The sequence below is a fragment of the Nothoprocta perdicaria genome, unplaced genomic scaffold (assembly GCF_003342845.1).
Source record: "Nothoprocta perdicaria isolate Ctin4 unplaced genomic scaffold, notPer1 scaffold_105, whole genome shotgun sequence".
NCBI classification, from domain to species: domain Eukaryota; kingdom Metazoa; phylum Chordata; class Aves; order Tinamiformes; family Tinamidae; genus Nothoprocta; species Nothoprocta perdicaria.
In genome coordinates, this window is record NW_020454150.1 from 1,851,217 (window position 1) to 1,877,815 (window position 26,599).

General features: G+C 50.2%; 1 protein-coding gene across 1 annotated transcript in view; it reads left to right on the forward strand.

The window, feature by feature from the left end:
* CAMK2G (calcium/calmodulin dependent protein kinase II gamma) overlaps window positions 1-26,599 on the forward strand; it is a 103,179-nt gene that overhangs the window by 18,064 nt on the left and 58,516 nt on the right. Inside the window, exon 3 of the mRNA XM_026044507.1 lies at window positions 25,431-25,490. Coding sequence (XP_025900292.1) covers window positions 25,431-25,490 — 60 coding nt within the window. The remainder of the gene's footprint in view (window positions 1-25,430; window positions 25,491-26,599) is intronic.

A 26,599-nucleotide genomic window follows, 5' to 3' on the forward strand; every position in this document is an offset into this window, starting at 1 on the left:
TTGTTCTCTTTGGTCTGTTTTAGAGATGAGTGCGCACAGCATCCTTGCTTCTGCTGGGCAAATTTATCTTGGAATCCTCAGTATCATCTAAAATCAATTTTTAGGTATCCCTTGCAATCAAATATCTAATGACAAATTCTGTAATCACAGCTACKTTGTAGTGTCATAACCAGTTTGCATAGAGGATATTAATTCTGGCACTTTTTAAACTTGTAGGTGTTTGATCAACRCTACGTGCATGTGTGCGTGTAGAACGTAAGAGTTAAACGTTTTCCTCTGCTACTTTGTTGGCTTGGCCACTCAGTACTGAAGTCCAGATTATTTTTACTCACGCTTCAGGGTTGGCTGTGCTGGCTACTAGAGAAACTTTCAGTGTCTATGAATCCTTCTCTGGAAGATTATGTTTTGGGAAGGAGCTGCTGCCACCTCTCCCTCTCCTTCTTTCCTCTGCCTTTTGAGAGGTGTATGGGAAAGCATGGAAGGACAACAGACAGTCTGTCCTAACCTGGGATCTTTGAGGTGGCTGAAACATCTTTTGACTGAAATGGGTCAATAAGGGTATGAACGACCAAGTGCCACTGTCCACATTTCAGATGTGGATGCCAAAGTTTGCTGCGTAAGCAGGTAGCGTTGGAAAAAAGGCGTCGATGTCATAAGAATAGAAGTGCCCTTTATTGGAAGGGCCTGTAAGAAATGGGTATCTCTGAAACAGCACTGGCCTTTTCCTTGAAAAGAGGGTATTAGGTGGTGAATTTTCTAGACTCTGATCCTGGTTTACTCATAGTGTTTATTAATGACAAACAAGTCTTTGCATTGATGTATATGTTCAACGTTGATATTTAATTCAGACAGAAATATCACCTCTTCTTTCCTCTCATCCATGTGTTGCCTTTCCCATCCTTCCCTCGAGAGTGGCTGAGGTCTAGTCAAAGCAAATGGGTTTGTTGATTTAGGCAGCTTCAGTGGAAAAGCAGAGAGTAGCATCGGGCCTCAGCATCTGAAAGACAGGCTGCTTTGGCCCTTAGCTTGTGTATCTGCAAAGCAGATTTCTCCTTTTCTTTCTAATGATGCTATTAGGCTGAATTAATTGCTGCTTAAAGCACCTGGAAATACAGTGCTACAAGGTGTTATAGAAAACATGTTCTCTTTTTGCAGCAAGTGAGGGCAATTTTTATTTTATTTGAATGACACCCCAAACTGTGCTTCTTAATGCTTAGTCATGACCTGTCTGTTTGTTGTCTTGTATTTTCTAAATGTGACAAGGAGAGGAGCTGAAATGGTGACTTTAACAATTTACATGCAGAGTGGTAGAGTCTTTCCTATAACTTACAGGTGAAATATTTGCTAATATGCTACTGTGTTTTGGGTCAATTCRGTCTCTACTGAGATAATTAGAAATAGTCTAATGATGCTCGTAAAGCTTTTGTAAGAAGAATAAAAATGTATTGTGAACTAAAACTGGAATGGATATTTTATCTTTGTAGTCTCATTTGCTGACGGATCTCAATGTACATCACCAGGTGGCTGTGCTGAGAGGTTCACCGTATTGCAGTCATGGCATGAGGAGCTGCAGAGCAAGGCTGTGTCTCAGAGTGGAGCTGAACCTGAAAGCTCCTAGTGGTTAACCCATATGCAGCTTCTGATGAAGGCAATTAACATGTTGGGAATAYGCAGTTTCAACATAAACTCAGAAGAAATGCAATGCCACCTTTTGGGGTCTTTTTGTTGCTCTTTAAGAGTGTGAGGGACAAAAGCAAGCAGCCAGATCTTCTGCGTGCTAGTGAACTCAGAAAGATAGAAAACAAATATCTTAGGGTGCTGCCTCAATATGCCTCATTGTTTCTCTTGTCCTTATTATACTTCTGGAGAGCGTATGGTCGCCACAGAACTACAAGCTGATTTTGCTCAATGGGTAAAACTCAAGGATAGGTGTGGGTATCGTGAAGGCAGGGAGGAGACTCTGAAGAACCTCTCTGGCAAAGTAGCTGCCTTGGATGGGGCAAAACAGGCTTAAACTTGGCAGGCAGCGGAGAAAACTGCAAAACCATGTTAGAGGTGCAGGCTTTTGGTGCTCTGAGGTGTGCTGTGCTCTTCCGCCTCAGACCTCCAAGAATGGTTTGTCCCGGATTGTCCTGCATGGACATGCAATTTTAATAAATAACTACTTTCCTCAAACCTGTCCTCACTGCCTTTCTTTCTCCAGTGCCATCTCTGCAGTTTTTTCTCTTAGAGCACGCRGTTGTGTAGGCTGTGCTAAACAGAAGTTTGTCCTGAAGCAATAAGTGATATGCTATTCTAGACATATTGCTCAAAGTTATTTTACCCTTAAAGCTTCCATTGCTTTTAGTCATTGGGTCAAGTGCAGTATCATTGTGGTACTTGAATCATTCTTGATGTGTGGTCTCCATTCTGTCCTTGTAGGGCAAACTGGGAGCCTTGACAGTCTCCATTCCAAACTTCAGATCAGATAAATTCCCCAGGGCTCCAGCCTGCCAGTTTCCTGGCCAGCAAGAACTGAAGAGAATTGTGCTGTATGCTCAGAGGTACAGGAGGGGATGCTGCTCATTACAGCCTCTTTAGGATATCGAATGGAGAGGAGCGAAGGGCATGTCGGTGAGCCAGTGTCCTCTCATTTTGCTGTCCCTGTGGAGCAGCAGCAGACACCCTGACAAGAGGTACCAGGCACTGCTTTCTCACACTGCTGAAGCCTTTGGTTCTGACTGTAAGCAGCCAACTGCATAATTGCTTCTTGGGAAATCAGCCTGTTTCGCTAGCTGCTGAACAGCCTGTTACTAAAGCAATGCTCTATCAATAGCAGTGTCTTATTTGCCTCACGATAATCCAGATCCCATGTGACATCCTGGTATTATGTTATTGGGTATTTTTCTTCTTTTACGTGCAGAATCTAGGGCTGCTGAAGTCAAAATCCTGGTTATACTGCTGACTCCTTGCGATTCTCAAGGAAATCACTCTCACACTACATTTGTTAATCTGCAAAAGTGGCCGTTTTTCTTCAAAACATGATGAGGGGATGGTAAAGATTGATGTTCATTCTGTGCTTTTAGAAGCGATGACAACTTATATTAGTGCCTGGAGTTATGAAGGAGAGGGTTGAGGGAACTCTCATGTGCAGTTGTCTCTTGTGATGGATTGGAAATTGGAGATAGGCTAATTCATGCAGAAGAACAGAATATCATATGGTCTGGAGACTAACATAAACCTTTTGTAAGTGCTAATTCTTGGGATATCACAGCAAAGGGTAGAGGAAACGCTCTGTAGCTTCCCGAGCAGTCGCAGCCCGTGTGAGCAGCGGCTGCTGCTGAAACACAGCCTTGCTTCCGACCATTTGTTCCCTCCTTGCACCGGCACAAATTCTTTATATAGTTACATGGTGAACCAGGTTAATGATGGATCAGTTCGCTATCCAGTTCAGCGCGCTGCTGCGCAAATGCTTGCGCCAGCAGCAGGAGCAAAGAGGATGCAGGGCCATTAGGAAGCAGGCAGGGAAGGACGGGACTGCAGTGATCAGCAGCGTTTCAGCTAAGCAGCCTCTTGGACCTGCTGTTGGACAAATCTGTCCAACAGAGAAGTGATTTCTTTCTTCCTGGAGATACTCTTAAAAATCTAGCGTTATCTTAGCTGTGGCCGTTTGGGGAAGGGAGCGGGGGGAGCTTTTCCCCGGCATGGCTGTGCTATTGAAGGCTGAGGCAGAATGGGATTTTTTGCTCACACAACTGTATTACTGATACTCTTGATTTCAGTAGTCGAGTTAATGAGTCAGAGCTGTAACTGTATCTGTGTACAGCTGAATTATTAAAAGTACCCTCTGAAGGGTGGTGAGGTTTTTGGAGGGAAGAGAAGGTTCTTCAGTCTCAGAACTAAACGGTGTCTTGCTAGCACTAGCTTTGCTGGTGGGTACTTGTGTGTGCTGAAGGGGGGCTTCTAATACTCCCTTCCCTATGGAAATAGCTATGAAATAGCTATTACTTGTGAAATGTATTTGCAGTATTTACTGATAGACATATCCCAGACAGAAATGAGGATCTACTGCAGCATTTAATGCCTCCAGCAGTTCATTTCTGTTCTGACAGCGAGGACTTGCTCTGGTGGGTTTGTCTGTCCTCTGCCCCTTCCTTTGCAAGCCTCAGTTTCACTCGGAGATGCAGGTAGCGATACTGAAATTTGGGTCTGCGAATGGTTTGGTTCCCTGGTGCTGCTGCAGGGCTGAAGGGAAGGTCACAGTCTTGAAGCTGCTCAGAGGAGGACGTCTCTGTGATGTCTCCATCCTCTTTGGAAAGGCGTCTCCTACGATTTGATAGTGAGGCTCCAGGAATGGGAGCGGGCTTCTCTGTGATCCTTCACAGTGTCATTGCCCACACGGTGAGTCACTGGTAATGCCCGAGTCCTTATTTTTAGTCCTGTTGCTGCCATCGGGCTGAAACCATTGGCCAGCAAGAGATTTAAGCGAGGAGATCAACAYGTTAATCTCCCTAGGCCTTCCCCCTCAGCTGCTGCCTCCGCTCCTCTCCGCATCTCGAGATGTAGCTTTTCCTCAATGATGGGGCCGGGCYGTGTCCCCTGCCCACCCTGGCAGGATGTCATTCCAACCCCTTGGCTATGAGCGCGGGAAGGGGGAGGCGCGAGCGACCGCACGCACGTGGCCACGGCCAGGGCCACGTGCTGCCTTCTGCAAGGCCCTCGGGAGCAGGACCTGCCCTTCTCCCCGGCAGCCTGGACCCCACAGGCCAGGCCTGCCCTTCTCCCTCAYTGCCTGGCCTCTTTGGGAGCCTTCTCGCTTTTTCTGCTGCTATTGCTGCGCAGCCCTTCTCTGTTGCTTCAGAAAGTGTCCTGAACAGCCCCAATGGGACTGCYTCCTACAGCTTCCCACACTGGCTGCAGCCGTCTCCCCTTTGATAAGCTTTTGAATTATTGTGCTGAGTTCAGTCAGAGGTTTATATTGTAGGAGTCTTTAATTCCTGCAATAGGAATCTTTGATAACAATTTGTGTATTTGTTCTTAGGCTTAATTTTACTACTTGCTACTTTTACTACTGCTTTCCTGGCACAGTGAGGTGTTGGATGGAGGAGTACTGGTGAGAGCTTTTTTGCCCAGTAGTGGGTGGAAAGTAGTGCAGACTGTATAGGACACTTTCTTCTGCTCTTTCTTTCCCATGCCCTCTTTGCCAGCTACCTTGGGACCTCCATCGGGCTGTTAGCTGTGTCTCAGTTGGTGTCATCCTTCCAACCTACCTGGTCCCAAGGGTGTTTTTTTTTTGGTTGGTTGGTTATTTTTTTTTTCTTCCGTTGAAGGTGGCCCARACTTTACAGACCTTGGACAGATTCTTGCATGCGTCTTCTCTTGTACCTGCCTTTCAGAGAGGAAAAGATGGAATCTGATGTATTTGCGGATTTCTGTTTTTCCTTAATAATTACCTCTCAAAATCTGAAAGCGCTTTTGATTGTTGTGTCTGAGTCAACATTAACTCTGCCTAGGAACAGCGTTCCCAAGTTGAGGTGTAAGTTGAACAAAGTAGCTACCAAATATTGTCCCACCTCTCCAATGAGGTGATGCAGAAAGGCAACGCAAAGGGGTGGCAGCTGTTTTTGCTGTGGCTGTAATGCTGTCAGCATGTGGAGGTTGGGAACAAGTCCTGTGGGAGCAGGTTAGTCCTGTGGGAGCAACCTTCTGTGGACCTTCAGCAAAGAACCATCCTGAAAGCTGGTGTAGGGCTGCCTCCCATTGCAGCCTTGGCTTCCCAGGCAGGGAAGTGCAGAGCGGACCTATAGTTTGTGCCCAGAGGAGGTTGAGATGCAAACTGCAAACTTTCCCTAGGAGAGGTTGAGATGGAAACTCCTGTGTGCGTGTTTATAATCTCTGCACTAGCTGAGCTGGAGATGTTCACGGTGCTGGAGCTGCGGTTGGCTGCAGGCAGTGGAGCTGCTGAGTTGTGAAGTGTAATTGCTTCACCCACATGTGCTGCAGGTTCCAGGAGCTGCTGTTCTGCGGCTTTCCCTTTTGATACGTTTTCCRCCCTTTCTGTCTGTAGGAGCTGATCTCTGAACATGCTTCGTGGTTTTGCAGTGGATGARGGAAGCATACTTACTGTGTCTGTGTTTTCTTTCCTCTTTCTCCCCTTGCCTCTTGCTCCACTTCTGCCTGTCTGTGTAGAAGTATTGAGCGTCTGGGGCTGGCGAACAGAGYGCCTTGTGTCTCTGCTGACAGCGCAGGAGAAGGAGCGACTGCTGGATGAAGGACACACTTCACTGACGCTGTTCTCTGCTGTGGTAGTAGTGCTGAAGTCTCACTGGTGTGGTGGATTTCAGCGCGGGCTGGCAACTTCGGCACATATGCTGGTCCCCAGCAGGCCTGTGCAATCTGCATTAGCATCCATGAATCCTGCTATTATTACCCTTGCTAGCAAGCGTAGTACTAATATGGATGTGTTTATACGTGCTGTGATTAAACCTTTGATTGCAGAGTAGACATACCCGTAAAGCTCRGAGCCTCTTCGGCGAGGACAGAAGGTGCCCAGCAGGAATGATATGAGAAGCTGGGTGTCTGTCTCCTGCCTGYGAGCGCCAGATCCAGAGGAAATTGTTATGTGGCTTCTTTTTTGCTTCACTTCTACTCCAGCTTTCTCTCAGGTGCTGCTCTTTCAAAGTGAAGGTCTTGGCTTCTCAGAGAGCAGCTGTTTGCGGTGTCTCCTTGCGCGGGGTCCTGTTCACGTAAGCCCAGCCTCCTGGAACTGTTCCATGCTCCAGCCCGTAACCTGGTGGAGAAAGACCTGTGTGACCACTTGAGTTGTTACARGCAGCAGCTCCTCTGCAGGGCTTGGCATGTTCTCAGCAGATCATAGGGTGATTTCTGTCTTCTCTGTTCATGGTGGTGAGAAGGCAAGTGCCTTGWAGAGTCTGGTGGGAGCCGTAAATCTAGTCCTTCAGAGGAGAGGAGCAGGCRCGAGGGCAAGTGTGGAGTTTTGATAGTCCGTGTGTGTGCTAAATGCTTCCTATCTGCAGAGTGCTGGAGCTTGTAACGTCTCCAGAGCTCAGGAAAGTGAGTGCTGTCCTGGTGTCCTGGCTAGGGAATCATCGTGCTTGAGAGGTGAAAAGGGGATTGGGAAACCAGGCAAGTGACCAAAACAAGCTATGCACAAGAAGGCAGCTCATCCCCGTGGACGACCTTACCCATCACCTACCCATGAGTGTGTTACGTCTTTGCTCCCATTTTCTGTCCAAGCTGGAGAATCTCTCCTGCTCTGCAAGAACCTTTCTAACCATAGGCCTTTCCTGCTGTTTCTGCAGTTGTCCTTGGTCACCCGGTAAGTCCTTACCACTTACCTCCCTGGGTGGTTCCTTGCTTTCCCCATCAGTTCTTCTGAACCGTGGTGCTAGTGCTCTGGACATCACTGCAGCTTTTTCTYGCTGCCTCGGGCACCTCTATTCTTGGCTCTGCAGAGCTAGGCCATGGGCAGTGAAAGTAGCTTATCCTCTCTAGATAGGAGGCGACTTCCCTGTGCCCACGGCGTGGCCGAGTGATTACAGCGAGAATCCTCGCTGACCTGCTTCGRCTCATGAGACCGCTCTGGCTTACGGAGAGACTCATGCAGGAGCAGGGAGAACAGTCTCCAGGCAGACTGAATACCCAGGCACCTTCCACAGTTCCTTTGCCTTCAGCCCCGATTTTGAGCTCCCTTTTCTGCCGGATCGTAGGCCCCGCTTGAGCTGTGCTGTGCAGCCCCAGCTCGCGCGCTGGCCCTGGCACCGGCCGGGCCACGGAGCTGTGCAGCAGGTGACACCTCCTCACCCAGCTTCAGGGTGGCAGCCAGAAGGGAATTAGGTGCTGACGTATGGTTCAGGGGCAGCATCGCCGATGGACACGTGCGCGTAGGTTAAGAGGGTCGGGGTGGCAAGGCAACATCTGCATAATCCCTTTGCTCTTTGGCCTGAAGATGAATGAGTGGTTGCAGGGGGAGGGAGAGGCAGCAAAATCGCTGCTAACAGGGCAGACGTGAGTGTAGTTGTGGGGATTTTATTTCTTTGCTTTTAAGATGGGTCTGAATGGTTTTGCAGGACACAAATCATAAAATGCACTGTAATTTGCCCTCTCCTCAGAAGTTTGAGAATATCCTAGAATTCATGAGTGTCTGACTTGAATGCAGAGGTTCTTCACAAGCCAGAAGCTCTTGAAGGTGAAGGTGTTTTGTCCCCCATGGAAAGGAGGGAGAGCAGCGACCGTGGCACTGAGCATGGAGGCCTCCTCTCCCAGGAAGCCGGGCAGGCAGAGCCCTCCTGCTCCCTCTGGAACAAAACCAGGCGATGACTAATGCGCTCCCTGTAAATACAACTTTCCCTATCAGTGACTAATGAAGGCTTTTTTTCTTTTTCTTTTTTTTTCTGCCTCTAAAATAAAAGCCATTGCTCAGAACAAGGCTGCTGATGGAATCTCTTTCCTCTTGTTTTATTTCACCCTTATCAGTGGTGTAGCACTCCAAACACTTTACAAAAGGCAGCTAAATGCCCCTTTTTCTTACATGAAGCTTCCAGACTATAATTTGTATATCAATTTTGTTCTGACTGATAAACAGAWTTTGCTGTGGTCACAGTACACTCTTAGCGGGATCTGCTTGAAACTAACTTTATTTTTTCTGTTSGATGTTGACATAACAGCCTCTTAGGCCGGCACGTTCAGCCTGTGCTTAGGATGCCCGCTCCTGGTTGTGTGTGGTCCTTTAGGAGGAGACGTCCCTCTCTTTTCTCTTGGCACTCTGCTGATGGGCAGGTTTCGGCTTGCGGGTTAGGCAGCGTGAGAGCTTGCTCAGAGCTGCTGGGGAAAGCTGCTTGTTTCTAGCGCCATGCTGCCTGGCCCTCCCACAAGTGCAGGCTCCGTGTGCTACCAACTCGCCCAAAAGAACTAGAAATAATACTCAGCAAGATGTGTATGGAGGCATTACCCTTGTATTTGGTAATTTGGGATGGGTAAATTGGTCAGAAACTTTATATCACAGAAGAAGAAAAGCAATGTGGCAATTCTCTGGACCCTGCTCTGTGAATTGCTTCCGTGGTCCCAAAGTTAATCCCCATCTGAGATAGACCCACAAAGGTCTTAAGCGCAACTGTTCTTGGGCAACGGCAAAACCGCTGCTGTGCCTCCGGTAGCCGATGCTGCAAAAGCCTCTTTGGCCTCATCGCAGTGGCCTTTTGTGAGCAGAAATCCGCCCAAGCCTCATGCAGGTTTGGGAAGTCCTTTTGGCACCTCAATACATGGTTGTTTTCACAGCAACRGGGGCAGGTGTCTTACTGCCCTCAAACGCTGTCTTTGCAGCCCTGGCTTGTGGAGCATCTGAGGGGATCAAAGGAGAGCAGAGTTTAGTGGTACCGAGCCCTTCTATGGAGAATGCCGTCAAGAACATCCTCCTCCTCCTCCTCCCCTGGCTGTGCCAGCCAGCCTGGTTCCATGCGCTGGCACTGCTCTGGCACTAACTGATGTGCTTTGCCTGGAGGCCTCTGTCTGTGCCTCGCTGTCCCTGTGGTCACCATCCTGTCCTCCCCTGCAGCCCGGATTATGACCGGCCCCCCAGGCCAGATCGYGGCCTCGCTTGCCAGTCCCTCTCCCTGCCCGTCCTCATGTGACCTCATTCTTGCCTGGAGCCTTCCCCTTCCAGTCCCCTCTCTTCCATCCAGCTTATCCCTAGCCTGCCTTTTATTGCGGTGCCAGGGTGGCTGCTTGCTCTTGTCCGTGCTCCGAAGTCTCCTGGGTGCTCCCAGAAGGGGGCATAGCCAAGTGGGATGTATCTGCCTGACACATCACCAGCTGTCACCTTGGCGGTCTTTTGGGCACCTTCTGAAGTGCTGGCTTTACAATSGCGAGCCAGAGTGTGCATCTTGTTCTTGAATGTCTTTTTTGTGGGTTATGTCTGTTTTAAAGTAATTTTTTTCATTTGCTTTTGTTGTTTAAAAATATAAAAAAGCTATGTAAAAATGTGAGGGGAGAAAGACGTTTGTAAGTGTTCAGAGATGTAAGAGGGGAAACTTGGACCTCAGGAAAGAAGTGCTGCAGGCAGACATTAAATCAAACTGTTTGCAAAGATGAAACATACTTGCCATTTTGGACCTAGCATAAATTGCTGGTAGCAGAAAGGCATCAAGCTGTTCCTTGTAAAAATGTTTCTGCCTCCGAAGAGCCTAGACCCTTGCTCAATTCCATATAGGCACAACAATCCTAGTGATTTCCTCCTCCCAGAGTCCTTTTGTTTTGAAGGTCTTGTGCTCTGAAATGACTCACCAAGGAATCCCTTGCCCTAGGTCACAGAGTTTGGCTAAAGAAATGCCACTTTCGAGCATGACAAATGGTGATCGATGGCACAAGCAGGACCTGAGCCAGTTGATATAAATCTGCCTTTAACACAGATGTATAAATTGCAGGGCATGCGGCCTGTCTCCTGTGCTCCAGAGCCAGATGCTCAGGAAGGTTGAGCAGAGATTACAATAAGAGTGGTGGGTGGACAAAGTTCACTGATAGAGGGAAATAAGGTTTCACAGGCTTCTTAATTTCCTTGGGTTTGCCCATTGCTGTGTTTGCACGTAGTATTCTGGAGTGCAGCAGGTTTGGGAGGTGTTTTTTAGCTTTGTCCATGTGAAGCTGGCAGAGGCAGCGCATCCTCATTGCCTTGTTTTGGTYCCTAGCGTGAGCTGTGTTGATCTGAACCTTGCAGAAGTGCTTCTCTGCCSCTTTGGCTTTTTGGTGTTGCAAAAAACAAGTTCTACATATACTTGCTTTGGGTGCCGTTTGAAACCTTGGGGAAAAGCAGTGTATGTGCATGCCTGCAATCCTGCCTGTTAGGGGCTGCAGAAGACCTCATAGGTGGTTTCTAACTGTCGACCTTTCCTAATTGCGCTGCTAGCCTCTCTGTCCCTGGTGGAACCCTTTGACATTTATTGTATCGAGGACTCTTTATGGAGCCATTGCACGTGTGTATGTTAGACTGGGTCTCCTGTTAGCAAACTCTGCACATATGTCTTGCCTTGAACTACATGTGACAACATGCAGTCCTGTCTCAAGTTTTGTACTTTGCACAGGACAGTGCAGTCCTGTCTCAAGTTTTGTACTAGTTAAAGACCAGGAAGCTTTGCCATTAAACCTTAAGTGATATTTTTTGGTCGTAGAGAGTGGGGAGAACGCTCTCTAAGGTGAATCTTCATCAGTAAGACCAGAAAAGCTCTGAAGGAATAGGTGGGCTAGAGAAAGAAGTTGTTTCTTTCATTTCTTTGTGTTCCCCCAACTTACAATGCAGTTTGGAAAAGTTAGAACTATTTCRGGCACTTGGAACGTGAAGACGACGGTCCGTGTTTCGGCGGTGGTCCCGTGTGTGCCGTCATTCCATGCAAAAGGATTGAGCGGTGCGGGAAGCTTTCAGATCTGTGCAGCTTAGGAAGGTGGACTTTTAAAATTGCAAAATTTCCCATAATTACCCTGAAACTTGGATGGAGAGTTGTTACCTTTTGCTCCTGGCATGACTGTCAGAAGAACAAGTTCCCATCGTGAGCCCCTGGGCAACGTGYGTGCCTGGGCTCCGCGTGGGGGAAGCGCAGACCCCTCCCGGGCCGTCACGGTTCTCCCTCTTCTCTCCCCACGGCCCCTTCCTTCTGGTGTGTTTATGCGCTCGTGAAGGGTGAGGGAAAGATCTGTTGCACGTGAAATTCAGTACTTGAAACAGCCAAATAGATCCCCCATAGGTACTGTGTTTCACACTGTAGCACCAGCTCAAAGTCTTCCATCCCTACAGCACTGAACAACTTCACCGTAGGATTTGCAGGTGCAGTACCTGAGTATCACAGGGCATGAGGCTTTACTGTGCRATGCCAAGATCTAAACCTGTTCCCTCTTCTTGGTACAACATCAGGGGAGACCGATGACACCTGTGGTTTAGGCTTCATGWGATTGCTCATATTTCTCATGCATTTTGTGGCAATTGGAAGTCGTACTGCTGCTTTCTTCCTGAACTTCACCATTGGGTCAAGACGTTCTGGATGTGACCCAGAGCATCTTCTGCCCTTGTAAATGCTTTGCATTGCCCGCTCACCTGCCTGAGATCCCAGCCCTTGCGAGCAACTTGTGGAAGCAGAAGCAGGGACAAGAAGAGASCCAGGAGCCTCACAGACATAGTGGCTGCATGAGCCGACCCGGCCGGCGCAGTGGGCTCGCGGCTGCTCACCCCRACACGAGCAGCAGGGATGCTGAGGGTCGAGGAGGCGCTTTGCAGCACCCATCCCCGCCTGGCAGCCGCGCTTATCTAGGCCAGCAGGGACGCAGGCAGCGGGTGACTCACTCAAGGATTCACGCGCGCGCTCCCCCTTCCTCCCCCCGGCACAGCTGTGCCTTGGTCATCAGCCATTTGGGATCTAGCAGCTTTATTTGGTTGCTGTTTGCAGCGGGCAGTTTCTGTTAAGGTTGTTAATTTTATCGGTTGCGCTTCCAAGGCAGTTGACTTAAGGAGACGCTTAAAATTGTCATTCCTGGCTGTGTTTTCTCCTTCCCGCTCGCAGCGCTGCCACCCAAACAGCTGCTCTGGCGCAGGGCTCGGCTGCGGAGGTGAGAACAAGCACTCGGGCTGGCGGCAGCAGCTCCCGGAGCCGCGGAGCCGACGCAGAGCTGCTCCTTGGGACAGGACAGCGGTGACCGGCACTGGCTGTGTTGGCCTCTCTGGGCCTGCCCCGAGGGCCTCGTGGCTTTGCCTTAGCTGCCCTGTAGAAACGTGTTCCCCAGTGGGGTGCAGAGTGAGTGTGGGGTGCAGGGAGGAACAGGAGCCTCTTCAAATGAGGGGACCTGCTTACCCGACGTGCCAGCCGCGGCCGGTGACCTGCTCAGCCTTACGCGCTGCTGGGTGGCGTGAGCTGCAGTGCTGCTGCTGAGGGCGGCAGCCTGGCCGTGGGGTGACCTTTCTCGGGCACCCCCCTACACATCTAGATCTCTGCCCTTGCCCACGGCCAGCGCAACTCATCCCTGAGCTGGGCTCTTCCTCCCAGGGTAATCCTGCCCTCCTTGTGCCGTTCCTTCTGGTCCCTTCTCTCCATCCTCCTTCGTGTGGCTTTGGCCGCCCTTTGAGCGTCTCGTCAGTCGTCCCAGCCTCCTGCCCGTGTCCCTGGCTGCAGGTGCCATGAATGCTTCTGTTTTAGAAGCGTGTTTTATAATTGTGTTTACTGGAGCCTGGGGATGTGCGCCCTCATCCCCGCCGCCCCTGGCTGCTGTCTGTTCGCATCCGGCGGTGCTGTAAGCAGCCCCAGGGAATTGCTGTCCTTAGGCCGTGACAAATGCGGGCTGCCCAGCGCTGCCCCTCGCRTTGCGAGTTGCGGGCCCTTGGAGCAGCTCCCCGCTGCAGACACCCGTCTGGCATCACGGGTGGTGCCTTGTGAGGGGAAGGGCCGCCCTGCTGCTTTCTGTGTCCATCACCTTCCCGGTGTCCGTCACCTTCCCGGTGCCCTGTGCGAGCTCTGCCCTTCTGTGCTGGCTGCAGGGCTCTGCCATGGGCACGTGGCGACTAATGGGCTGCAGCATTTGGCTGTGTTGCTTGGGAGATCTGGAGAAAGGAGGCTGAAGAGGAGGCAGGGGTTGATTCTTGGCAGCATTCACCTTAAAATTGGAGGTAGCAGTTTTGGTAACAGGATGAAGAGGGTTCATCTGGCTATGGAGCCAGTCAAGCAGGCAGCAGTGCCCAGAAGGAAGCAACTTTCTCCAGAGCGATGGCTGTGGAAGCCCTGCTCAGTGCAGGGAGTCGGGGCAGGCCGTGGGCTCGGGCGGCRCTGCCACCGGCTCCTCGGGCGCTCGGCACAGGCTCCGCAGCTCCTTTTGGTTCCTGTTCCCGCTCCTGGGGTYGCAGTAGCTGTTGTGGCTAGTGAGGCTGGAAGAACCTCCCCGCTTTCGGTCAGAGCTGGGGCTGGCTGGTGGCAGCCAGGGAGAAGCCCTCGCTGCCCCTGTTCCTCCTTTGTGTGTTCTGCACAGCACACAGAAAGGTTTTGCCGTTGGCTTCATGCACTGCAGTTAAAACCTAAGTAATGTAAATAGTGGAAGTTGCTTTGTAGCTGTCAGTGTTGCGCTTTCAGTAAATGTTCCCCAGCTTTTCTTTCCCTTTCTTCTCCTGGCACACCTGCCTTTTACCCTCTCCTTTTGTGCTGGGGACAGGCAGCAATTTACGGGGCTGCTTTGAGTTCACTCGAGCACTTAGGGCTTCATCTCCTGGGCGGCTGTCAGTCATTCCCTTGTCCCTCAGTCTGAGCATGGGCTGCCTTCCCGAGTGAAGCTCTCCTTTCTGTTGCAGGTATGCTGGCCCCTAGGCACAGCTTTTGTGGCTCTTGTATTTGACACGTGTCTGTCTTCTTGATCTGATGCTTTGGAATTTGATGTCAAAATGCACCCCATAATTTAGACCCAGGCAATAGCAAATAGATACACACAAAACATTATTATGGCAAGGTAGTAGCGTCAAATACCTTCAGACAAACTGATCTAGCCAGGAGCATTAATCATTCATCAAAAAAGAAGGCTGGGAGTGGGRATTTAACCCGAGAGTCAATCAAAGCTGCAGAATAAGAGTTGCCTCTTTTGGAGGAGACACAAATTGCGCTTCCCTTGGAGACCCGAAAGAAGGGCAAGGCAAAGGGCTGAGTGTCCCGGGAGCTGCCCTGGGGGACAGGCAGGCCTGGAGCTCCCACGTGGATGCTCTCCGCAGGCCGCGCTCCTTGAGCGGAGCTCTTGCTTCCCTGGGACGCACTTGGCCCAGGCAGATGAAGCACCAACTTTTGCCCTTCTGTTGAGCACTGAGCATCATAATGAAGCTCAGTGTCGGTCCCACTGTGGGACCCACTGTAGGTCCCACTATGGCACTGAGGGAGAGCCTCGTGCTTCTCGCTGTGAGGTGTGATACCAGGCACTGGCAGTGCTGCCACTATCAGTTTTTACTTTGAGAGGCTCTTCGAAATCTGCTCCATCTAAACAGTGCTGTTTCTTTATGCATTCCTCTTTCCGAGGAAGGATGACAGCTCTGGTAGTGACACACTGAAATTCCAAAGACCTGAGGTTCTTTTCTCAGATCTGTCACTGACGTGGTCTCTGGCTTCAGTGCCTCTGTCTCCTCCATCTGTTTAAACAGTTAAACAGCTTCAGGGTTTGTTGGGTCACTTAGTAAACGTTTGTTACTCACCTAGAAATTCTCTAATGAAAGAGGTCATGGGACTAGTTGTTCTTTCATGGTTTTTTTTGTTTGTTTTCTATCATTTTTTTTCTCACACCTCTATCTGTCTCAGTTTTCCCAGAATTTCAGTTTCCTGGAATCTCTGCTTGTGGTCTGCAGGTGTAGGGACGAGCGGGACACCTGCAGAAGGCAGCAAAGAAACAAGCACYGCAGAAGTGCGTGTAAGCTAAGAGCCCCTGCCCTCTATATTGTTCTGTGCACCCTCTCGCAGAAAGTGTGAGAAACCCCTCTAAAAGATTGTTAGTTTATTTCAAAGTCCTTTTCCTTCCTTAATCTCTGCAAGAAGCATGCTGCCTATTGAAAGGCATGTTCCAAACGCTGCTCCTTAGGTCTGAACCACCTCCTCCCCGCCAGCTTTCCAACCAAACCATGCTGTTGGGTGAGTGTGCACATTAGCATTGCAGCTGCAGCCTCCCACCTCTGAATCCYGTAGCCCACAAGTACTTTTCTGTGCGTGTGAGACTCCAGCCTGCCGTCTGCTACAGGCTGCCCCGAGCCTGTCGGTGCAAGATGCAGATGTCACCTGGAGTCACCGTGCAGGGCCGCGAGGYGCAGCCCCTGCTGCGGCATCTCTTGGGCTGCCACGGAGGAGCAACCTCCCAACACCTGTGGAGGAGCAGAGCCTGCTTCTGCCTCTTCACCAGCTCCCTAAGGCCAGTTCCTCTTTTATAGGGAAGATCAGGTCTTTGCTAGCGACTTGTCAGGGGAAGGAGGGCTGGTTGCTCCATCCCTTGTGTGGCTCCAAGGAGCGGCTGCTGCCCCAGCAGAGACCAGGCTGTCCYGCTGCAGAGCCGCTCCGCATCCAAGCGATGATGGCACCTGGGGAACGGGGCTGTCCTACTGCAGAGCTACTCYGCATCCAAGCAGTGACGGCACCTGGGGAAGGGGGCTGGCCAGGGGCTGCTGCCGTTGCTGCCAGTGAAGGGGCTGGCCCGGCAGTCGCATGAAACAAAAGCCACATCAGCTCCCCTCCCCCTTGCACTGGAGTGTTTCTTGGCGCTGCACCCAAACTAGCAGCTAAACACGTGATTTACTTGCAAAATGCAGCCAAAAAATGGTGCCACTGCAGATGGGGAACCGGGGGCAGGGGGCTCAGCTTGAGCTGCCCTATGTAGGTCCAGAGGCTGGAGGGCTGCGAGGGAAGAAGGGGGCACATCAGGCTGTTAAAGGAGGCTGAGGGGAGCTCGGGGCTTAGGGCAGCGTGTCCTGCAAGACGTGGGGCAGCAGTGTGAGCTGCACGAACGAAACACAGGGGAGCCCCGAACAGCATCCCCGAACAGCAGCCCACGGTGCGATGGAGGTGCCTTTGTGCGGGATGCAAGGTCTGAGGTGACTGTATCGGAGCATCAAGCTGATTTTTGCTCTGTTTGGATGCGAGGTGTGGGGAAGGGTTTGACTATTTAAGCCATTTAGCTCAGCGTCTCTGGTCCGCAAACTTCTTTCTTTTGCTAACTACATTCATGTCCTCTGAAGATCTCTTAAACTTTTAAAATTATRCTGACCAATATATCTAAGCGGAGCTAAAATAAGCAACTCCTTTTAGGAGGAGCCTGGTAGGGCTGTCACACACCCGTCCCGCCAGGCTGGACTGCCAGGTACCGCTGCATTCTTGGTGTGAACATGATGACACCACGTTTCTTCTTGGGTCAGGACCCCGGCGGTGCAGCTACACCTTCCAGCACAGCAAATGAAACAGATGAAATAATTCCTATCCCTTGCTGTGTCTGTGGTTCGTGGCCTCCTTTCCATCAAGTTGGGAGGAAAGTGGCTGCATTTTGTTGTTGTCAAACCAAGGGTTGGTGGCCACTGAAAGGTGCCAAGAGGTGTCCTTGCAAGGACAGTTCCCAGGACGCCTCACAGTAGCGTGGGCTTTCCTTGTGTTTTGTCCAGCCTGGGCAAGACAAGTCTAGTAAAAGCAAGAAATGGCTTTCTGCAATAGCCAGTGTAGCAGGTGGAGCTGTTGAATCGGTGGGTATTTTACAGGTAAATGAGATGATAGCAGCCAGCTATAGGTATCAAGCTTGAGGCTGCAGCTAACTATCCAGCATGGGGTTTGGAAGGTAACCTGGGTGGTGAAATGCTTTCTCGACTGCTTTTTTGCTTCAGGATGGGGAAGAGCTGCTGCCTGTACGACTGTATGACTTGCCTCCGTCACGATGGCATGACATAAGCGAGCTACTGGCTAGCAACAAATAGAGGGGAGATGAAATCCAGACCAGAGATGCTTGGGAAGGCTTAGAAGGCTTCATAATTATGTTGTTTTAGTAACTGAAACAAATAGTTCATGGGAAAAGCAGGTCAGGTCAGTGTGGGTCTCTTGTATCCCACTGATGACATGAGGAAGGAAGACTAGGAAGGCCTAAAAATATATATATATGTATATGTATATACATATGTATCTTCCCTGCAAGAGGACTGGGCCATTCCTAAAGGGCCGTGTAGACTGGAAGCACAGCTCGTCTGTGGGGTAAGGCACGTGTGTGTTTTATGTCTGAGCTTACTGAAGGCTGTTGGCTGGAGCCCTTGGCTCTTCGACCTGTACTGGTTGTTTTGTAGGCAGATATCCTGTGTTCACCCAACACTTTCATACTGCTGTCTCATTTTCCTGTGGTTGCTCTAACGCTTTCAGGCTGTGAATTTACCGGGCTCTGCCCAGCCTGTTGCTTTTTACTGAGTGAGGCTGGAAACAGCTGCYGAGACCACCAGGCAGCTGAACAGGCTGTGCCCTGCGGGGCTGGGCAGGGAGCCGCACGGGGGCTCCGGGTTTCCTTCCCAACACCCAGCGAGCTTGGAAGGAGCTCCCTTGCCAAGGATGGTTTGTTCTGAGATGATCTTGAATGTGAGGCCAAGGGCCATCCCTCCATTGATAGCTCAGGTGCTCGCTCCCTTGCTTTGCATCCCTTGGTGCAGGCATGTGCGATTTGGCTTGGTGTTTCTTTGAGCTCCAACTTGGATCAAACCATGGGATCTGCTGTAGGTGAGAACCTTAGCTGGGTGGTGGGTGCAGGGAGGGCAGATGGAGAGAATCTCACTCTGTTGCTGCCATTTCAGTGCTGTGGACTCTGTGCCTCACTTAGAGACTTCAGTGGGTGATGTAGGAGAACTTCTGGAGAGCCTGGAAAATTGTGGAAAGGCGCCTTTTGATCTGCTGCTAGGAGGGCTTTGTGCTGGTGGGGCCAGCCTCTTTGCTGGGGTGGCCACYGGTAGGACTGGAGGAAACAGCCACAMACTGAAGCACCAGAAGATCCACAGGAATTTAAGGAAAAAACAGTGAGGATGACAGCCCTGGAACAGGCTGCCCAGGGAGGTTGTGGAGTCTCCTTCTCTGGAGATCTTCCAAACCTGCTTGGATGTGACCTTGTGCCACATGACACAGATGACCCTGCGTGTGCAGGGGAGTTGGACTAGATGATCTCCAGAGGTCCCTTCCAACCTTAAGGACTCTGTGATTCGGTGACTCTCAGCTCTTGCTGTGACTCTGCACCGCGTCAGTGCAGTGACATCCTTTTTCTCGGGGTTCCTGGAAAGTTACCGTGTGTCAGAAAGCTCGAGACAGCRACTTCCCCTTCCTGCTGCAGCACACCCGGCCTTTGCTTCTGCTTTGCAGCATGTGAAATATGTATTACTCAGGGCTTCTCGTTTCAACAAGGGGGCAGGAGTGTTGCCTCCTGTGTTAAGTCCACCTGCTATGTAACCCAAAGGAATTATACTGGTCAAGTTTTGCTGACAAATTGAAAAACACGCGTGTGAAAAGGAAAAGCAGCTTGGAATTGCTCTGAGCACACAACCAGCAATGGCAAACGTGCTGACTAAGGCATCCTGTCTTTGCGAAGATCCATCTATTTTAAGTAGTTTTAATACCTGCTTCCCCTTTGCCACTGTGATAGACATCTTCATATTTGCCTCCAGTTACTTTATTGAAGATAACTGCAAGGTAAAGAAATATTGAAAAAGAAAATAAATTTTCCTGACCCACCCTTTAGGGAGCCAGTCTGAGTTGCAGAAGCCGGTATAGTTTAAGGGATTCTGTCTGCATTTGCTATGTCATATTGGTCATGAATTTCCGTGCTACCTAGACCCCAAAAAAAGGCGGGCAGAAAAGCTCTCTACATTTGTGCAGATCTTGGTGTTGACAATTTTTTTAAACATGTCCCARTACGTTGGTGCCAGGAGGTTCACAAACACTCATGTGTAGAATCACAGCTTATTGCAAACTTGTGTGAGCATCTTGGCTCTTTCTAAGATCCATATGCTGTGCCCTTTGAGGGATAGGATTACACTTCTGTGAGGGAGTTGTTTGTTTTGGGAAGGTTAGGAAAGGGTGGGAAGACACTACTGCAAGGCAATAACCTTAGCAGCTTTTGTTGGAGGCAAGACTTTCTCAGAAAGCGTGCCTGGCAGCAGTGCTTGAGGGTTGTCTTCTGTTGGCTCCTGGTGCCCCCTTGGTGCCTGTGCCTGCTGCTGTRTGAGGGGCTGAAGGGGAGCGTGTCCTTACAGATTTATTAATCGTGGCCAGTCTTTGAAAACAGAATGTAGAAATACGGCTAGGGAAAGGTGGGACCCTCTGTGCTGCAAATGGCTGGASGGAGGGGAGCATTTGGAAGTGTTGCTGTATGCTTGAATCTGTTTTCTTCCCTAGGCATCTGCTGTTAGCAGATTATCAGAAAGGGGATTCGGAATTTACATGGACCTCTGGTCATTCSTAAGGCCTGGGGTGACTTCTGTTGTTCCACAGAAAAGAAACAGCGGTGACTGAGCCGTGCTGGTATTTGTTTAAAGTGGTGGCATGGCATAGTGCCCTATGCGGACCCATTTTAAACACTAATAGGTGTCTCTGCCATTTTGTAGCGCAGCGTTATCCGAGAAATAGGAGGATATAGGGGGAAGTCTGGTTTGAAGCCCAGAATGAGAGAACTAACYCTTTATTGCTGGGAATATCTTGGAGAGGAAGTTTAAATTTAAACAAGCAAAGAAAAGCATGAATGACCTGAAGGCACAGGCTAGGCTCATGCTGCAAAATCTATTTGATGCAAATTTGATTTCAGTCTTGAAGCAACTCAAAAGATATCTCAGCAGCTGGCATCAATTGACTATCTCCCAGAATTGGCATGATGACAGCAATCAAACTGAATTTATTGCCTTGGGTTTGATTCCTCTTCCGGACTCTTCCCATTCTCAGAAAAGTAATCTAGGATGGAGATTTGAGTCCTGTGGGGATACAGGCTGCCTGCAACTGCAGGCATGAAGCGCCGGTCTAGAGCAGSGTGAAGGCAAGTGGACTGTGCTAGTGAGCAGCTCATGTTTTATACTCCAGTTAAGAGCAGGAAAATTATACATTGGGTTAAGGGAGGAGCAAGGTTTTGTGTGTGTTTGTTTCCCAGCCTCATTTTTGTTCAAACAGGGGTGATTGATACCTCAGGGTCAGTTTTGTTGTTTTGTTGCTCCTGCTTTTCGCTGCGCTTGGGGGGAACCTCTCCAGCCATTGGGGCGGTTGAGCTCTGGACCAGTGCTAGGACAGCCCTTTTTGAGGCACGCAGCCTAACTAAACAGGAGCTGGGGCCCCAGCACCCTGGATAACCGCAGCCTGGGAACGGGAGCCAGGCCGCCGGCGGGTGTTGCCGGCAGGTGTGCTCCTTTWTTCTGGGAGCCTGTTTCTAAACCGCGTGGTGTTTCCAGTGCTTGTTGGAGCAAGCGTGGTGGAACTGGTGTTTTCCACCTGACTCTGGCAGGTGTGAATTAATCGCTTCCTCTGCTAACTAAATGCTTTTATTTAATYGGGTGACTGTTTTCTCTGCTATTTCTATTGTTGTTGTTGCTTTTCAGTGCTGGTTCACACTCCTGTTTGCCACGAGGGGTGACTACCTGAGATAGGTGCTGGAGGCTTTCCCAGAGCCATAAATCYCCGTGTTCCCCAGGCAGTGGATGGGGAACGGGAGATGAAGGGCACGTCTCCCTCAATCTCCTGGGACCCAGGCCCTTCAGGGAGCGCGGGCAGAGCCTTTGGCTGGTGGAGGGCACGTTTATCACAGCTGCCCATGGCTCAAAGGAGACCCATGCGTTGCGGGCGGCAGGATGGACCTGGCTGTGTCCTCCCCCCACTGGGGTTTGTTGGCTTCTCCYGAAGTAAAACTGCCTGCATTTTGGGTTTTATTTCTCACTTCGGTGTACTTGTCTTTTACATCGCATTATCTTGTTTTTCAGATGAGTTTGATGTATTTAGGCCAAATTGGCCTGTTGTATTGTGTGCTCGGGCTGCATTGCCTTTGTTTTCGGTGGCTTCTGTCTGCGCCGTTGCTATCAGAGCTCAGCCACCCCTGCCCGTCCTTTGAGCACGAGCGCTTCTGTTCCGGTAAATGGACTGCCTTGATGTGTAAAATGAAGCAGTTTCATTTTTGCAAGTCCTTAGCTTTTGTAAATGGTGCTAACACAGTCACTCTCACTTTCTATTAAAGAAAACCTCTGGACAAATTAAAAATACAAACCAAAGAAGTCCCAGCTCTCTGAACAGCCATTTTTTTGGGTTATCAGGCAGGTATATTCTAAAGACATCTTGTGTTACGTTGCTTAGGCTGTGCTTAGAGAAGCTCTTGCATAGCAGTAATGCTGATGACGAACTGCTTAAGTCTAGTCTCAGTTTTGAACCAAAATGCAGATATTTTATCAGTGTAGAGGCCTGATAGAAAACTAGACTCTCATAACTTAGTTTATGTGCTGAACATCGCAAGAATTTGAGAAGACTTAGTCTTCCAGTCTTAAGCTCCATCTCTTAAAACATTGGAATTTTAAGTTTTTCTACCTATGTAGACTGGACTTCCCAGTCCATGTAGGTAGTCCTTGCTGTAGATAGAGGAATTGTCCAGAAAGTGAGTGTTTTATTGTTTTTGTTATTTTGGCAGGAAAACATGCAATGAATATTAGATGAGTATTCATAATATCCTGTACTTAAGTTTTAGACATTAGCAATTGCTCAGCAGTAGAGAGTTCTGCAGCTTAGCAGGGAGAAAGCTTAATGAAATCCAGAATGTGAGAGCAGAAGCTAAATGAAATCAGACTTGGAAATACAGTGCAAAAATTTAACAGCAAGTTTAATTAACATTTGGAGAAACTTCCGTGAGTATCTGGCTTTATGCACCGCTTGAAGACATCGAAGCTTGTGTTTTCAAAAAGATACTGTGTGTTTTATGCACTATGAGATTTGTTTGTTAATATTCCTTGTGCAGCTTGTGAAAAGCAGGAAATAGACCTAATGTCCTAGGCCTCGGCCCATATAACTTGGGTCGGGATGCGCTGCTGCGTTTGCTCGCTGCAAGCTTGGCGTCTCATGCTGTGCGGGAAGAATCTACCTTCACCCAACAGATGGCTTGCAAAAGTTTCMTCTAGTGGGAGGGGAGAAGTTATTTGCTTTGCAAGCTCTTGATAAGGCAGGGATCTGAGCCCATAMCTTCTTCACATCGTTCCTCTGGTGTATTTATGAATACTTTGGGTTTTTAGGATTCTGTGAGCCCCTGTGTAAGATGAGATGAGCTGTCTGATACCCTGACCTTTGGCTACTCTTTTGGCATCGCAGAATCGTGTTGTTTTTCTGTTTCCTGCTGGAAATGACCATCATTAGACCAGAGAGAGAATTAGAAAAAATGCAATTCTGTGTTTATTCCATAGATTACTCTGCACTTAGATGCTGGGTTGCTTCCCCCAAGTGAGATACGGACTCGGCTGCTGACCATGACAGTCGGAGTGCAGTTGTGCGCACCGTGCTGAAGGGCACCTGGAGACAGAGACTAAAAGGCGCTCTCCCCGGGCWGGGGGCTCGCAGAATCATGGAACGGTTAAGGTTGGAAGGGCCCTCTGGAGATGAGGCTCCTTGCAGGCCCAGGCGACCCTCGGGAGCGCGTGAGGCGGCGGCGCAGCCCGACCTTTCGGTGCTCCCGGCGGGGCGGCCGCGCGTGCCTTCCCTCCGGAGATGTGCTGCAGCCCGCCTGTTGTGTTGCCCTGGCGACAGGACGGGGTGTTGTGCTTTCCCCCCGACCAGAAATAGTTCCCGGTACCTTGTGACCGCGGCGCTGCCGCTGCGCTGGTYGCCCGCCAGGCTCCGTGGTGCTGGGGGCCGGCGCGCGGGCGCTGACCTCCCGTCCCAAGCCGTGCTGCGCCCGCGGCCCGGCCCCGCTGGCTGCCCTGCCTGCTYCCCGCCCTCCGCAGCAGCGTCTAGGCTTTCAGGGGAGCAATTGCTCTTGATTTACATGTCCTGTGGCATTTCGGTGGTTATGTCATTCTGTTTGAGCCTGTGCTCCTGTCAGCTGTCCGTCTTGGCTGTCAGGGCCCGGTGGCTGAGTAGCACGTGGTGGCCTCTTACCTCTCCTTCCCCCTTTGCTCAGCTGTTTTTGCTGTCTGCTTCCCGGTGCCCTTGTGCTTGGGAGCAGGTTCTCGGCATGTGGAACGGGGCCCAAGGGCAGTGTGAGCGGGGAGGCTGGAGGATCCCCCTTGKGCAGTACTTCCAAGTAGAGTTGGGAGGGAAAGCAGGGAATCTGCAAGACCCCAGCACGTGAGCAGCTTATGGACAGTTTATCCTCCGTTCTGGTCCCGCTGTGGGGATGTGGCCTGAGTGCAGAGGGCCCAGGGCCGTCTGTGCCTTGCAGACGTTTCGCAGAGGCCCATTTGTGAGAGATGCTGCTAGGAGGGAAGCTGAGGCAGCCCCCGGTAGGGCAGCGCTCGCCTTGCGCCTGGGCTCGGGAGCGTGGAACCGCTCCAGCCCTTCCTGCTGCCTCCTACTTCATTGGAGTGATCCTGGCATAGAGCATGCAAATATATGTAGCAGCAACAATAATTTCCAGGACTGAGAAGGAAGAGGAGATGAAAGGAGTAATTTACCTTCCCCCCTCCCTGAACAGTAGCAAAGGAGGATGTAGGCACATCTCAGCCCATATAAAATATTAATTGGGACATTTTCTACAGTTCAGCAGTGGGAAAGAAGACAGAGATCCTGCAGTGCCCTGAGCTGCTGTTCCCAGCCCAGCAGAGAGGGATTCTGAGCAGAGACGTGTYTCGGTGTCACCTCCCTGCTCGTGGGGACGGGAACGGCTGCCCAAAGCTTGTGGATGGGGAAGGAAGGGAAGGGAAGGCCGTGCAGCACTCAGGGCTGCACAGGCTCTTGGGTTTAGCAGGGTCGCTTGCCAGAATTGAGTCTCTAGTGGGTTCCTCTGAATGGGAGGGTGCTGCAGTGCTACCAGWGACTGGTGAGGAGCCCAACCAGCCCAGCGTCCTGCTTGCTGCTCTGGAGAGGACCTGTGTGTCACAGTGGTGCAGAGAGGGTTTCGAGCCTGCGTGCAGAAGGTCTGACAGAGAAGAAATGTCGTGATGGAGCGGGGACTGGTGCCACTTCCCCTTTCTTTGCCCTTTTGATGGGTGGGCTGGGAGGAAGGGCTGTCCTTGTTCTTGCCTCTTTCTAGGCATCGCATTCCCTGGAGGCCTGGAGTTTAGGAACTGCCAGGGCTGCCTCAACGATTTGCTTCTCTCAATCCTCTCAGTGATGCTCTGCTTGTCTGATGTGAGCACCGCGTTCCAGAGGATTGGGCTTTGCGGTGCAAGTCAGGGATCAGACACTGCTCTTGTGGAAAAAATTGCCCTTCTGCATGAGCTGCAGGGACTAGAAAGGTCCCTTGCTTCTTGGCAGTGAGGGGCAGCTTCGCTSTAATGTCCTCGCCTTTCCTGACCCCCACACATGTAAAATTTCAGTGAGGRGAAACCGTTTTTGCTCTCCTTGGTGTGTGTGTATATATATTTTCTCTAATCCAGATGACAGTCTTGCTCAAGCTGACGCTGCCTTTGGGCTGCACTAAGCACATTTAGCATTTAGGCAGCGCTGCGTGCCTGCAGCTCTGGAAATGCCTGCTCAGCAGCCCTGCCCTTCGCAGCAAGCGTGTCCGTGGGTGCTGAAGCTTGGGTGCCTTTGTGGTGGGCAGCGCCCTGCTCCATGCCATGGTCCCCCAGCTCTGGGGCACGAGGAGAGTCCGTGGCTCTGGGTGCCCGCGCAGCCCTCGTCCCCAATGGCTGGGAGGTCTGGGGAGATGCTTATGCAGTTGCCAGGGTCACACAGGCCTCCAGGCCACTGTTTTCCTTTCTCCACTGAGTCTGAACAAGAGCCTGGTTCGGGACTGTGCAGCTGAATGCCCTGTTTCTTGTTCTCTTTCAGATCACCAGAAACTGGAACGTGAAGCGCGAATCTGCCGACTCCTAAAGCATCCAAATATTGGTAAGTGTCTCTGGGCTCGGGAACGGGGAGATGAGGCAGGAGCCAGACGGCTCCTTCTCGCACCCAGTAAGGAAGCAAGTGTATTCCCAACGTCCCCAACCGCTCTGGTCAAACGTGCCTGCTGAAGTCACCACAGCTTCTCCCTTCGAGTGCCACGAGCAGCCGCGGTGGAGGCAGCTGAGCTGAGGCTGCTTGCCCCTCACCTCTCCTCTTCCTCTTCTTGGCACTTTGCTAGGTATCCCTTTGAAGGCTACTTTTAGTGAGAGCCCCAGTTGAGAGGAGGGTGGACTAATATGTTGTCTCTTCTCATTCCAGTGGTCACGCAAGACAAAAGAGCCAATAATTTGTTTCTGTTCCYGTAATACATTTGTTGGTTTTTTTCCTTCATCTTTCTGCTGAGCGTGGCTGTTTCCATGGCTATCCTGCAGGAGGGTTTCGTGTGTTTGTTTGTTTTGTGCTTGCCCCCCGTGGAACAGATGGGAAAGGAGGAATTGCCCACTTTGTCAGTGCAGCGGGTGGCAAGTGGAGTCCAGAGAATAATTTTGACTTCAAATAAAAAGGAGGGRAAAATAAGACATATCTTCAAACAAAAAGTACATTACTTACTAAACTGGACAGAGTGGACATGCATTCTGTTTTGTTCCAAAGTGCTACAGAAGTTTGCCTCAAGTTTTTCATTAGTGAAACTTTACATTGTTTGCTGTAAGTTACTCTAAGTAAGAGATTTGGAACATTTCTTTTTTTAATGAAGTTTAGCTAAATAGGACTCTAGAAACCCTAGGTAAGGTGTAACTTGGGTTAATATCTCAGAGAAAACACTGAAGAACTACCAAGCTGCTCTCTTTGACGAAGCTACTGTTAATTATTCCTGTCTGAGAAAATGGTAGTGCAGTGTCATTGCTTTCTTTTTTTTTCATAAGCCATTTAGATACATCCTACAAAAGTGCTTTTTAAAGTGAAAATTAATTTAAGCACTAGAGATTTGGTCATTGTGGAGCTGGAAGTTTGTGCTCCCAGCGCATGGAAAGTAATTTGCAGTGATGAATATACTGTAAATTTATTGCTTAACAGTGTACAGAGGGACTAAAGCTCATACTAGGAGTTAACTA